The sequence below is a fragment of the Ceratotherium simum genome, chromosome 5, assembly GCF_057802395.1.
Source record: "Ceratotherium simum simum isolate JZ-2026a chromosome 5, ASM5780239v1, whole genome shotgun sequence".
NCBI lineage: Eukaryota > Metazoa > Chordata > Mammalia > Perissodactyla > Rhinocerotidae > Ceratotherium > Ceratotherium simum.
This window is the reverse complement of record NC_141904.1, coordinates 78,421,807-78,437,235: the sequence shown is the minus strand read 5'-3', so window position 1 is coordinate 78,437,235 and position 15,429 is coordinate 78,421,807. Positions and strand designations below refer to the sequence as shown.

The 15,429-nt window shown below is 36.7% G+C and overlaps 1 protein-coding gene across 1 annotated transcript in view; it reads right to left on the bottom strand.

The window, feature by feature from the left end:
• Window positions 1-15,429, bottom strand: part of ARL8B (ARF like GTPase 8B) — a 47,717-nt gene that overhangs the window by 2,621 nt on the left and 29,667 nt on the right. Inside the window, exons 2-6 of the mRNA XM_004442207.3 lie at window positions 9,984-10,064; window positions 8,537-8,610; window positions 8,022-8,115; window positions 4,711-4,778; window positions 4,352-4,422 (exon numbers count right to left, since the gene is read on the bottom strand). Of these exons, the coding sequence (XP_004442264.3) occupies window positions 4,352-4,422; window positions 4,711-4,778; window positions 8,022-8,115; window positions 8,537-8,610; window positions 9,984-10,064 (388 nt within the window). The remainder of the gene's footprint in view (window positions 1-4,351; window positions 4,423-4,710; window positions 4,779-8,021; window positions 8,116-8,536; window positions 8,611-9,983; window positions 10,065-15,429) is intronic.

Genomic DNA, 15,429 nt, shown 5'->3' with positions numbered 1-15,429 from the left:
GGGTTCTCACCCTTTAGACATTTTGGGCTGGATAATTCTTCACTGGGAAGCCGGGAGGGCCCTTCTTGTGCACTGTAGAATATTTTGCGGCATCCGTGACCTTTACCACTAGATGCCATTATCACGCCCCATCCTCAGTGTGACAACCAATAATGTCTCCACATATTGCCAAATGTTACCTGGAGAGCAAAACTGTCCTCAGTTGAGAACCACAGGGCTAGAGGGAGCCAGATAACCTTGTACGCCATTCTAAGATGCTAAGCAGTTTTATTCTCAAGTCAATAAGAAGTTATTGGAGAATTTTAAGCAAGGAAATTATATTAGTGTTTTTAATAAGATCAACCATGGCAACAGAGGAGGACAACTCAGAAGGTTGCCAACATAGAGACTGACTATTACAACAGGAATAGGAAAGGCATAAGGGCCTGAAGCAAACCAAATGCTGTAAGGATGGAGAGGAGTAAAATGAGGAGCACGGTTAAGATACAGAACTGAAAGGACTGACTGTATGTAGTGGGTGAGAAAGAAGCTTCTGCCCTAAATGAGTAGTATGTGTCACGGAGCTGCTGACTAACCCAGTGGCTAAAGGAAGAATGGCCTGAGAAAAAAAGATTAAGAGTTCAGCTATAAGTACATCAAGTTTGAGAGACAGAAGGGAACACACATGAGAGAGACGTCCAGCAGGTAGTTTTAGCTATATGGATCTGAGGAAGAGATGGAAACTGCCAAGATATCATCGTATAGATGGCAACTGAAGCTACAGTAGGTGAGATTAGCCAGGAAAAGCACTTAGACGGATAAGAGAAGGCAGGTAAGTGAAAACACTGAATTACTCTCTTTGAGTTCTTTAAAATGTGTTATCCACATAAAGGGTATGTGTGCATCTATTAGAAGCACCACTCTATTCTCCAAGCCTGAAAGATGAGTGCAAATTCAACCTCTCAGTTTCCTAGCTAACATGCATTAAAGAAACTATAAGCCACACACATATAAAGAATAGCCCAAAGCTGAGATCTGAACAATCACGACCTGTTCAGAGCTGTGGAAACAATGATTTAACTGGACTGCTGAAGCAGGTCATTTGCACTTCAAAAGGAGGACAGCAGTGTGTAATAAGAGCAAAGCCACACTCATTTGAACTGAATGAGGGAAAAGGTAAATTTGAAAGTGAAATGGTCAGATTTAAATAAACAAAGAAACAAAACTTGTGGACACTGGACAGAAATCATATCCTAAAGATATAGATCCTTAAGGATCCTTAAGACTAGATAAAAAGGCAGAAAAAGAAATAAGATACTCAGATGAAGGAGGAGTCATCTTCCATGACAAAAACGGCCACAAGTATGAGCCATCTTTGCAAAGATGTAATTACTTCCCAGAAGTAATCTATTCTGTGTGTGGTTTGAGGACACATTACTAATGAAACCATTATGGTACTTCATGTACCACATCAGGAAGCTGGAAGTATAATACACAATCTATGTGCACTGAAATACTTTTTGGAGCAATTTAGCAAATTCATAAATTTGGTACTAAAATCTGTTACAAAACCTGAAATTAGGAGGGTGTTCTGACTTGATCACCCAAGAAGTCTAATTTACTTGGCTGTTAGTTGTATTTCTTGCTCCAAATAAACAGGCATTCTGATTTACAAACTACTTGTTTTGAAGCTAGTTAAAGCGGATCAGTTTCCTTGGGCTTAATAATACTAGGTGCATCAGGAGTTCCGCAATCACAATCCTGGTGACTATAGAGCGCTACAGAAAACTATGAAGATCAGTCTCAAACAGCAAAACAAGTTCTCACCAGCTCTCTGGCATTTACTTCATAAATGAGCTCACAAGATTTTTTCAGGAAAATATGTGGCTGGTTTGTCACGGTAGTAAAACAAAGGATGTTTTTCTCCCTTCAAAAACTTTTTTTTCTTATTTTAGGAAATACTAGAGAAAATATAAGGAAGTAATAGATTTACAGAATAGCACAATGTATTAAACATTATGGTTAGTGTATAACAGGGCTTCTCAACCTCACCACTACTGACATTTTTGGCTGGAAAATTCCTAGCTGTGGGGCTGTAGGATGTTTGGAACATCCCTGGTCTCTACCTACTGGATGCCAGCATCACCCTCCTTATTATGACAACCAAAAACGTCTCCACACATTGCCAAATGTCTCCTGGGAGAAAAATCCCCCAATGAGAACTACTGGTGTATAAGCAAATGGTCTCTTGGGGGCACAACTTAAAATTTAACACGCGTTGCCCCCAACATAGAAAAAAATTTTTTTTCAAATAAATTCTAAGTAACCCTAAGTACTTGAATAGTCTGTTCTCAAATTAACTGAATGCTCCCAATGTAATAAGTCACTTATTCTATCCATTTAAAAGAGGAGAATTTGTGTCCATCAGCAAAGTAGCCGCAAATTGTTTTGGGTAGTCTTTAAAGGAAGCCTAGAATCAGCCAGAAAACTATCACCACTTTGAGCTCATCAGAGCATGTTTGAGAGGGGTGGGAAGGAGTTGAGATAAACTGGAATTGACTTGGAAAAAAAGTATGATGAGAACCAATACATACTGAATGAAAGCTAAAAAAAAAAAAATATTAGGATACCTTGTTAGACTATTTTGGCACTATTATTACATTTTATTCCAATATACTTTTTTTTTCTAATTGGAGATGTGACTATAGAAGTATGGTCAGAGATATATAATGTTTTTGGCTTTGAAGATGGAGGAAGGAGCCATGAGCCAAGAATGCAGGCAGTCTCTAGAAACTAGAAAAGGCAAGGAAATGAATTCTCCCCTCAAGTCTCCATAAGGAGCACAACCTGTAATTTCAGTCCTTGATTTTAGCTCAGTGAGACCTGTGACAGACTTCTGACAGTAGCACTAGAAAACTAATACACCCACGTGATGTCCACCATACGTCAAACACTGTGCAGTTCATTTTCTCACTCCCTCTCACAAAAGAGTTTTGAAGTTGTTGCCATTATCCCCTTTTTTATGATGAGTAAAAACTGGAGATCAAGAAAGTTCAGTGCTTTGTGCAAAGCCAGTCAGAAAATAACTTAGGACCAAGTGTTCCGGCCTGAGGCTGACTGACTCCAAAGCCCATGCTGTTTCTAGCCCACTATGCAGCACTGACAGACGGCCTCATTTTTCTATAGTGACCCACAGAGAGATTTTTAGCACCAGTGACCACCAAACTGGGAGAGGCGAAGCAACCATGAAAATCCCTAGGTTCCTATCCATCTGTTTCAAGGCACATACATTAAACTTTCCTTTCAAACTTTGGTTGAGCCTGTCATGCCAGATAAGAATTGTGTGACTTAGCTTAAGTATCTTTTGTCATGAAGGTATCCATTACTGGTGAGTATATTTTATTGCACTGTTATAGGTCTTTTCACTCAAGCAGCTAACATGTTGAACAGCCTTTCATCTTGTCAAACACTTACATTGGTCTTTTTTTTTTTTATCTGTTGACCCTCTTCACCCATTCCAATACACTTTTATTAAATAATCCCTCACCAAATTAGTTAGGAGATTAGAGCTGAGCCAGACATATTATTCTTTAAGAATACTCTACTCGATTGAAGAGTGTCCCCTAAAAATTCACATTAGGGTAGGCCCTAATCCAATGACATGTGTCCTTATAAGAAGAGAAAACAGACACACAGAGGAGAAGGCCAGAGGCAGAAACTGGAGTGATGCATCTACAAGCCAAGGAATGCCAAAGACTGCTGGCAACTACCGCAAGCTAGAGAAAGGAAAGGAAGGATCCTCCCCAGAGCCTTCAGAGAGAGCATGGCCCTGCTGACACCTTGATTTCAGACTTCTAGCTTCCTGAACTTGAGGGAATAAATTTCTGCTGTTTTAAGCCACCCAGTTTGTGGTACTTTGCTTTGCCAGCCTTTGGAAATTAATACAGACATTAAGTAGATAAAGGGTATTTTTGGCTTATGCCTCCAACAGAGTACTAACGTATTGCAGTAATATACTGGTTCAATAAATGAAAAATTACTATAGTGACTATAGACCAATTTTTGTAAAGTCTTACTTCAAAAACAACATTTTGTTATAAGGCTCAGCTGGATACCAGCTCTGCAAAAATTAATACTATAAATTTATATCACATAATGTTTAACTTCCTGTCTTTATTGCATTTACTTCTTTAAATAGCATAGAGCAGATTGTTGTCAAAAGGTATAATGTCTACTCTTCCTCCTGAGGCAAAGCAACAGTACTCTATAAAGCAAGTCACTTAAGCAGAAATGGGGAGAACAAACAGTAAGAAGCATTACACATCCCTTCCAACGATATTCAGTTCTTCCAAAAACACTAGTCATTTCTTACCTATATTATCCTTTTCTTTGCAAGAAATTGAATAGCAGCAAATTTCTCTATCCTGAATAGCAGACAGATTCCTATAAAAAGCAGAATTAAGAGAATAAGTCTGTGCTTTAAAACAACTGTCATACCTATCACTCTTCGCTCAATTTTACTTGTTTTTTTATCACTATACTGAAGAAATTATTTTACTATTACTAAAATTTTAGAGATTCACTTCTCCAGTAGGCCAAGTTTATATACCTAAAAGCACAGCTATGATCATTACTGAATAACATAACAATGCTAAACAAAGTAGTGGGCAAAATAGCATAATTTAGAACCACATTTTCTTAAAAATGCCATTATTCATTCTTAAGACATACATTTTTTCAATTAGCTGTTTCTCATCCAAGGCATTAGGAAGATCTCTCTTGTTTCCAAGTACTAGCACCTTTAAAAAGAAAAGATATTAAGGGTAAACTTTTACGTAAGAAAATGTCACAGAAATATATCATATTCACATCTCCAGATGTTAAAATGAGAATGCTACCACATGCCACATTATTAAAGCATAGGCCATAATATTAGAGTGTAACTGGTGGCCTATCTCATTTAATCATTTAATCATTCAAATCAGCATTTATTTTAACTTCTACTACACAGATGCCCTTAATTCAATATGTGGCTGCCAACTTCCATTTAAAATATTGTAAGTCTATAGTACACATTCTGCTATTTCTTTTCTTTTTTTTTTGTGAGGAAGATCAGCCCTGAGCTAACATCTATGCCAATCCTCCTCTTTTTGCTGAGGAAGACTGGCCCTGGGCTAACATCCGTGCCCATCTTCCTCCACTTTATATGGGACGCCGCCACAGCATGGCCTGACAAGCAGTGCATCGGTGCGCACCCGGGGTCCGAACCCGGGCCGCCAGCAGCAAAGCGTGCACACTTAACAGCTACACCATGGGGCCAGCCCCCACATTCTGCTATTTCTTAATAAATCTTTACCAAAATGTGAATATGATCTTAACAACAAGGGGAACAATTTCTGAACCATTTTTTTAATCTGTTAGCCATTAATCATGTGAACATGTTAAGTAGGCTTTTAAAGTTCCAGATCCATCTTGTAGAATATCATGTATAAATATTCTAGGACAATGAATAAATCTGGGGATCAGGATAAATATAGTAGCCAGCAATACACCCTTGGAGTAAATGTTATCATCTGATTGCTATATGTGCTTTGAAAAGGGAGGAAAGCAGTGACGGGCTTCTCAGTTACCACTCTGTCTTTCCCAGATATATATAGCCTTTCTGCCTCACAGAAAGAAAAGAATATGAGTACATATAACATATTTGATAACATCCATACTCTCAGTCAGTGTTTTCTAAGAACTTACATCTTTCCACCCATCCTAACAAAGTACACTCCAAGTCTACCTTGTCATACCTATTTCTTTCACTTAATACAACCCCACCCCTGACTCTGGAGACTGACTGATTCTACCCATAGGCCCTAGACTCTATTTCACACAAAGGACAAGGAAACAAGGAGAGAGGCACAGAGAGCCAGGGGCACTGGGAGCTCACAGGGGAATGTTAAACTTCAGGGAGTTGGAGAGCCAAGAGCCAAATCTCAGTACCTTTGGTCAGCCTGTCTTCTGTTCCCCAGCTCTTAACCCTCTCCATACTCTTATTTAAGTCACTCCAGGCTCTCAAGCTGGACCAACCTGAGTTTCTAATAATACATCATGGTCATTTGTGATCAGTTGTCAGTTCTGGGGTTGCCTGGCATCTTAGCCCCCTTCCTACATTTAAGAAATCTCCCACCTGGGGCCGGCCCGGTGGTGCAGGCGGTTAAGTGTACGCACTCCACTGCAGCGGCCCGGGGTTCGCCAGTTCAGACCCTGGGTGCACACCGACACACCGCTTGTCAAGCCATCCTGTGGTGGGGTCCCATATAAAGTAGAGGAAGATAGACACTGATGTTAGCCCAGGGTCAGTCTTCCTCAGCAAAAAGAGGAGGACTGGCAAATGTTTGCTCAGGGCCGATCTTCCTCACCAAAAAAGAAAAAAAAAAAATCTCCCACCTTTTCAATCTGCCTCCCAATAAAACTACTTGCTTCTGCAGATAATTTCTTTCCCAGCTTTCCTTTTTGCTAGAGCATGGACACATAATCTAGGATCAACCAAAACTTTGAATACAGAGCCAGCGATGCAAGAAAGCAGGAATAGAGAACCCATTCTGATGGGGAAAGAGCATTAACTGCATGACCTTCCAATCACAGCAATTGTGTCTAGTGTTCAGAAATTGCACGTCACCAGACTTATTCTATGGTGTGAGTTTGAATGTGATCCTGGCAGCTGCTTAGCTTCCCTTGTTTCAGCCTATTTTCTGAGCCTGGTTATGTACAGCTTTCTCAGAGACTCTTTGAGCTACCCAATATCCTTTCAATGATTCCTTTCTACTTAAATCAGCTTTTGATTGCTTGCAACTAATAATCCTTATGGTGACGAAGATTAAGACTGATTTTTACTTATGGTATATAACACTTGTTTTTAATATAAAAGAAAAAGAATGGGCTTTGAAGTCAGGATTCAAAACCTGGGTGTGCAACATACTAATGGCCATATGATCTTGAGTGAATAACAACTGTTATAAAGGAGGGATAATACCGCCAACCTCAATACGTTGTGAGAATTAATTGAGATAATATACCTCAAGCATCTGACACTCATGAACTCGTCATGAAGCTAAAGCCTGGTCCTTTTCTAGCATTCCTGAGCTCAGCAAATGGCACCACCTTCCATCTAACTACATGAGCCAGGAACTAGGAATTATTCTTTATATTTCCCCCTTTTAATCCATTACCAAGTCTAGTGGACTATGTTCCTAAATATTCCTAGAATCTGTTTGCTTCTTATCATCTTGTCTATACCACCATAATCCATGGTACTGTAACTTGCCAGGACAACTTCAACAACTTCCTAAAACTACCCTCCTTATAGTCCCTCTTGTCACTTCAATCCATGCTTAAACCGAATTCAGAATAATTTAAATAATAAATCTGATCATTTAAAACACTACAATAGCTTCCCCCACCGTGCATGGCTCATCACACTCTACCCGACCCTCCCCACTCTGCTCTGTGCTCTAGAGAGACTGGCCTCCTCTCAGTGCCTTGTTTCCTCCTACTAAAGGGCCTTTGTCTGCAATTCTTTTTTCCTCCAATTGTCATATCCTTCACATGCCCACACATCCCTCACATCCCAACTCAAGCATCACTTCCTTCTTTCTTCCCTCAAACTAGATCAAATCTCCCCTCTAAGTTACAACTCTCATAGCCCCCTGTACATCTCCTTCGTAGCATGTAGCAGAACTGTATTATTCAAGTGATTTCATATCATCTACCTTTCTTACTAAACCATAAGCTCCACAATGGCAGGGAGCATGTTTCTATCCACTTCCATTCATCACTATAACCCCAGGACTGAGCACTGCTCCTACTGCATATAGTTTAATAACAGCTGGTTAAGAAATGAATAAAAAGCACAGTACCCAGTACATGGCAGATATTCAGTAAATATAAGCCTTCCAGACTTTAAGACAGAAGAAATTTTACTGATTTCATAATTAAGATAATTGTATAATTATAAATATTATAATCATATAACATAAGTACTCCATACTTACTGGAATTCCTTGTAACTGTGGTTTATCTAGAAGATTATGCAGCTCATTTCGAGAGGCTTCTATCTTTTCATGATCTGCAGCATCTATCATGTAACTTTAAAAAAAAATAAAGTGATCTCAATATGCCTTCTCCATATTCTTTGATGATCACAATTAAGATTATAGATCTTTAATTTTCTTAAGATTTACACTATTAAAACTGTTAATCAAAATAAAGTCCTAGATAAAGAAAAGCTCAGCACCCAAAAATACTTCTAAATAGATTGTTCTAAGGGTCTAATACATTTATATCCCTTAAATATACAACATTTATATCCCTTAGCTCTTAAGTGCATAAACAAAAAACAAAATTCTCATTCTATGATTAAATTTTTAAAGTCTCATGTTAATGGGGTTATACTAAGAAAATATCTAAGACAGACTGTTATTGCCTGAAATAAAAATTGAGCCTTTGAAGTATTAAAAACAACTTTTTTCCTTGAAACCCAAACTGACTTTAAAAGAAAAGTGCTTACACAATAGCATTGACTCCTCTGCAGTACCGTTCCCACATGCTCCGGAATCGGGGTTGTCCTCCTATGTCCCAAATCTTTAAATCAAGACAGACAATTCTTAATAAAGACATTTCAAATACTACATTGAAGGAAAAAGTGGCAAAAGAAGGAGAGAAAGATCGGGCAGATATGCCCATTTCCACAATGTTAGAGCCTCACTGCTCCTGAAAAACTTGAGCTCAAATAAGCTCTTAATCTGGAAGTTCTTGGGGCTACTTCTAAACCTGAAGTTCGTATTTAATATGTTTAGACTAGATCCAATAAGTTCAGCTTGAGCAAAGATTTAGTTTTTGTGGAATACTTTCTTTGCCTGTTAACCAACAAATTTCCAATACTGAAAATATATATCTTTAAGATAACACTTTTAGAATCTACAGAATCATGCATTATCCAGATTTGAATGTCAAGACAGAAAACAGTTCATTCAGAATCTTTTAAAGTTTAATTGACTGATTGGGTATACATTAATGCCTAATCACTTTTAATTACTCTGTAAATAACATAGCCAACATTCCTACTTAGGTTTTTTTTTTAAATATAAAATTCTTTTATGCATATGAAAGTCACTACTCACAATAATTCCATTATTGTGCCTACTCTGTAGGGTACTACTCTGGGCACTGGGCTACATAAAAGTCTTAAGTCATGGTATTTATTTAGATACCATGCAGCTTCCAATTTAGCTATAGACACCAGTAATATGCATAAAAACATATATATATGAAAAATTAGGAGCTTTATTAGATGAACTATAGAAAGAATTTAGTAAACAGCTTCTATGAGCCACAAGAATTGGATGAAGTGGCCATAAGGGCTCAGGCTATAGAAATAAACTCCCGTAAACTATTGAACAAAAAAAAAAACACTAAAATATGGCCCCTAATAAATAGCCCAACAGTCCATGATTTCAACCTGTCAAATTCATTCTAAAAACAAAATTATGTTAAACTAGTTAACTTTTTCCTATTTTATAGTTTTAATTTTAGGGCTTAGTAGTAAAGAAAGGGAAAACTGGGTTAATATATTTCCTACCACAAATATACTACTAAATTACCAATATTATAAATAATAAGTTATTTTTCAATATAAAATATCGTTTATGAAATAATGTAATACCACATTCCAAATACTCTAAAGATGGGATTTTTATTTCCTCAGAACATCGAAACCCCAAATATACTTCTGATAACCCATATACTAAGTTTTTAATGGCACTTAACATTTCAACTCTTATACATTTTGATCTCTTAGAGCAGGAAAAAAAAAACTGATTTACACTCTTTGGAACACGCCCATTCATTAGTTAAGAACAGCCAATACTCATGTAAACAAACAAACAAACAAACAGAAAAATTCCTAGCTGTATGTGCTAACAATTTAAATCGAGTACGGCAAGAAGATGACATACCTTTATTGTGACGTTACCTTTAGTTACTTTCCTCATGTTGAAGCCCACTGTGGGTATCATATCTTCACTGAATTGACCTGACTGAATGAAAGAAAACATCTGAAGTTAGACTAATCAATATTTATTAAGACATATAACACTGCAAAACCTTTTAGCATCAACGCTGCTTCTGTATCTATCTTAGTAAATAATTTTTCAGTGATGGTAACAATCTGCATTAAGAAAACATTCCTTCTAGCAATAATTCTTGAAGAAGTGTATTACTTTGTTCACATAAAGACATATTCTCCCATTTAAAAAGATATTTTTGAAACTAAGGTAATTTTTTACATATTTCCTTAAGTTTAAAAAAAGAACTATTGTACATTACAACTATATATGACAACTTATTAATTCCCCCACCTATATATACATTTTCACACACAAAGTAGAAGAAAATCAGAAGTAAAACTTCAAAGTTTTCCATTTTTAGCTTTTAAATTATTATAACTGTTAAAATTCACTGCTAAATGGCTTTTGAGCTTGTCTTTTAACAAGACTTATAAAATGTTTTGTCACACAGAAGGTCTTCCTTTTATGTAATCAATTCCGTTCTTTTTGGTTTATGATCTTCCTGTCATAAAACTAAAATATTTTCTAATAGTATTTATATGACGTTTTCAAATTTAAAATGTTCATCCATCTAGAATTTGATTATACAGTGGCAAGAAAGTTCCTTTTTTCAAATGGATAACCAATAATCATCTCACTCATGTCAAAATCCACACTTTCCCAACTAATTTGAAGTGATATGCCAAATTCCATATAGAGACAGTTCTATGTCTGAGTCTTCAATTCTTTTTCATTAGTCTATTTATTCCTAGATCAGGACTATATGAATTACTGCAGCTTATACTATGTATTATTCTTTATAGCAGATCAAGTATTTGGAACGTTCTCGAAATTGTCTTAGTTGGTTCATCTCTCACATTACAAATAAACTTTATTTTTTTTTTTAAAGATTTTTTATTTATTTATTTTTCCCCCAAAGCCCCAGCAGATAGTTGTCTGTCATAGCTGCACATCCTTCTAGTTGCCGTACGTGGGACGCGGCCCCAGCATGGCCAGAGGAGCGGTGCGTCAGTGCGCACCCGGGATCCGAACCCGGGCCGCCGGCAGCACAGTGCGCGCACTTAACCGCCAAGCCACGGGGCCGGCCCACAAATAAACTTTAAAAATTAATAATTCTGTTAAAATATTGACTGGAATTATAATAAATGTATTAATTTGAGAAGAACTGCCTTTATCAACACTTGATATTTAACCACTATCAAGTCTCTCCATTCAGGCTCATGGTTTGTCCACTCAAACATTCAAATCTTTTATAACTTTCAGTAAAGTATCATAAGTCTCATAAGGTCTTCCACATTTCTTGTCACATTCTTTATTTTGACTGCAATTGTAAAGTACATCTGATGAGTCACAGTTAATTTTATATGTTTACATATTTACATATTTTATTTACCAAATATTAACTTCTCAGTTGACCTGACTCTTACTTTTTAGGTAAACAGCCCAGGATTATGAAATATCTCAACAAGGAATTGGTTAAACAAACAGGACTATTTTCAAGGCCCTAACACTGGCAGATTGCTTCCTGTGACCTTATGGTAACCACACATGCATTCCAGAACTGTCAATAAGTCCTCAGCACAATGAATTCCAATCTTACAAATTAATTTCCTCTACATAACTCCAAAAGTTCTACCCTTTCTTCTCCCTTGTTCAGTGGAGTTTGGGCTGATTTCAGAAAAAATGTTAACACAACCATAATCACTACTTTCATTTACATTAGACATTATAATTTTCAGGACTTTCACATATGATTTATATATGAAAATCTAGTCATGATATCAAAACTACATGTATCAAACTAGTCATGATACAACAAAAAATATAACCTGATTAGAAAACGGGCAAAGGCAACACCAAAGGCACAATCCATGAAATAAATAATTAATAAGCTGGACTTCATTAAAATTAAAAACTTCTGCTCTGCAAAAAATGTTAAGAGAGTCAGAAGACAAACCATAAAGTAGGACAAAATATTTGCAAAAGACACATCCAATAAAAAACTGTTGGGCAAAATATAAAAAGAACTCTTAAAACTCAGCAATATGAAAATAAACAACCCAATTAAAAAATGAGCCAAAGATCTTGACACCTCATCAAAGAAGATACGCAGATGGCAAATAAGCATACAAAAAGATGCCCCACATCATATGTCATCAGGGAAATGCAAATTAAAACAACGAGATGCCACTGCACATCTATCAGAGTGGCCAAAATCTGGTTCACTGATAACACCAAATGCTGGTGAGGACGTGGAGCAACAGAAATTCTAATTGTTCTTGGGAATGCAAAATGGTACAGCCACTTTGGAAGACAGTTTGGTTGTTTCTACAAAACAAAATATACTCTTACCACCATACAATCTAGCAATCATGCTCCTTAGTATTTACCCAAAGGAGCTGAACACTTAAATCCACACAAAAACCTGCACATTAATGCTTATAGCATATTTATTCATAATTGCTAAAACTTGGAAGCAACGAAGATGTCTTCCAGTAAGTGAATGGATAAACTGACTGTGGTATATCAGACAATGAAATATTATTCAGCACTAAAAAGAAATGAGCTACCAAGCCACAAAAAGACATGGAGGAACTTGAAATGCATATCTAAATGAAAGACCCAATCTGGACAGACTACATACTGTATGAGTCCAACAACAGATATTCTGAAAAAGGCAAAACTATGGAAACAGTAAAAAGATCAGTGGTTGCCAGGGGTTAGAAGGGTGGGAAGGGGTGAAAATACTCTGCATGATACCATAATGATGGATACATGTCATTATACATTTGTCCAAATCCACAGAATGTACAACACAAAGAGTGAACCATAATGTAAACTATGGACTCTGGGTAATTATGATGTGTCAGTGTATGTGCATCAGTTGTAACAAATGTACCACTCTGGTGTGGGATGTTGACAATGGGTGAGGCTGTGAGTGTAGGGGCAGGGGATATATAGGAAATCTCTGTACCTTCCCCTCAGTTATGCTGTGAACCTAAAAATGCTCTAAAAAGTTTAACAAAATGAAAAACAAAATGGACAAAGGACTTGAATAGACATTTTTCCAAAGGAAATATATAAATGGCTAATAAGCACACAAAAAGATGCTCAACATCACTAGTCATTAGGAAAATGCAAATCAAAACCACAAAGAGATACCACCTCACACCCACGAAGATGGCTACTATCAGAAAACAACAAAAACCAAATAACAAGTATGAGTGAGGATGCAGAGAAACTGGAACCCTGGTACACTGTTGGTGGGAATGCAAAACGGCATAGCTGCCTTAGAAAACAGTGTAGCAGTTCTTCAAAAACTTAAAAATAGAATTACACCACATGATCCAGCAATTCCACTTCTGGGTATATATCCAGAAGAATTGAAAGCAGAGACTCACAGAGATATTTGTACACCCATGTTCATAGAAGCATTATTCATAATCATCAAAAGGTGGAAGCAACCCAAGTGTCCTTCAGCAGATGAATGGATAAACAAAACGTGGTCTATTCCTATAATGTAATATTTTTCAGCCTTAAAAACCTTATTCATGCTACAACATGGATGAACCTTGAGGACATTATGCTAAGTGAAATAAGCCAGTCACAAAAAGACAAATACCATACGATTCTACTTATATGAGGAACCTAGGGTAGTTAAATTCACAAAGACAGAAAGTAGAATGGTGGCTGCCAAAGGCTGGGGAGTGGGGGAAACAGGGAGTTACTGCTTAGTGGGTATGGAATTTCGGTTTAGGAATACAAAAAAGTTCTGCAGATGGATGGTGGTGATGGGGACACAACCATGTGAATGTACTTACTATTGAACTGTACACTTAAAAATAGTTAAGATGGTAAATTTTATGTTTTGTGTATTTTACCACAATTTAAAACAAAAACTAGTATGATATAAGGAGAGGCAATTATGACCACCATTTTATAGAACAGGAAATAAATTCCCAAGGTCACGCAGCTCAATAGTGGCTGATTATATTTTTCTTAAAGATTTCCACTGTAATTATATGTATTGTAATAGGCTTTAATTCATCTCTGAGGAGAGGTCTATGTGAAATAATGCCTCCTTTATTTGGTATCATTAGGAAATAGGTGTTTTACATAATGAAGCAGCCAGAAATGGTAGCTAAACTTTTTAAGTACCAAAACTTTTAAACTAGCTTGCACAGAAATCTTTCTAAAACGCAATACATACTTGGCTAACTTCTCACACATAATCTATGTAACATGATTTAATGTGATCTGGGTGTTTCAGAGCTATTTTATCAATTGTTAAACAAGAAAACTAAATGAGATAACCCTTAATGGCCCTTCTGGCAGCAAAATTTTATGATTACGAACACCAATTATGGCACCACCCCATGATAAAATGATGTAGGGGGTGCAGTATACTGGGGTGCCCCTCAAATTTCTTAGATGTTCATTCATCTCTTTCTTCACCATTACTTCTCACTGCTGGCAGATGCTGACAACGACTTTCCCTAATTTAGTTGCTACTGCTAATCTGCAATGGCTAAAAATTAAGTAATCAAGTCCTTGGGTTTTTAATTCCAAAATGTCTTGAGTACAGCAAAATGTTCAATAAATATTTGTTACCTTTGACGCATGGATTTTGTGGCATAACTACTTTACAGACTTGGAAGCATTTTCTACTTCTTTCTTAGTGCCAAATTTTAATCGTCACTTTTCAAAGCTTGTGTTGAATGACTAACCACTCAGTTGGCAGTTATACTCTAGATAACTGAACACTTATTTCTACACTGTCGAAATGCCACTAAACAGACTAGCAATTTAGGAAACAAATGCAGTCATGTGTCGTTAAACAACAGGAATACATTCTGAGAAATGCGTCATTAGGCGATTTCATCATTGTGCGAACATCACAGAGTGTACTTACACAAACCTAGATGGTATAGCCTACTACACGCCTAGGTTATGTGGTACTAAGCTTATGGGATCACTGTAGTATACGTGGTCCGTTGTTGATTGAAACATAATGCAGCACGTGACTGTAGATGCTTAAAAAATACTACTTGTGTATCATTCTATTTATTTTAGCAAATTTAACAAACACTTAACACCCAGCACTGTTCTGAGCACTTAATAAATATCAATATTAATTTATTTAATCCATATAACAACCCTATGAAACAAGTAGCATTATCCTCATTTTCCAGATGAGAAAACCAAGGCAAAGACAAATTAAGACACTTGTACAAAGTCCCATTATTTTTAAGATCTGTATAAGGAAATAAAAATAAGCTTTCATGCTTGTATTCTTTTTTTATTTTTTATTTTTTGGCTGAGGAAGATTCACCCT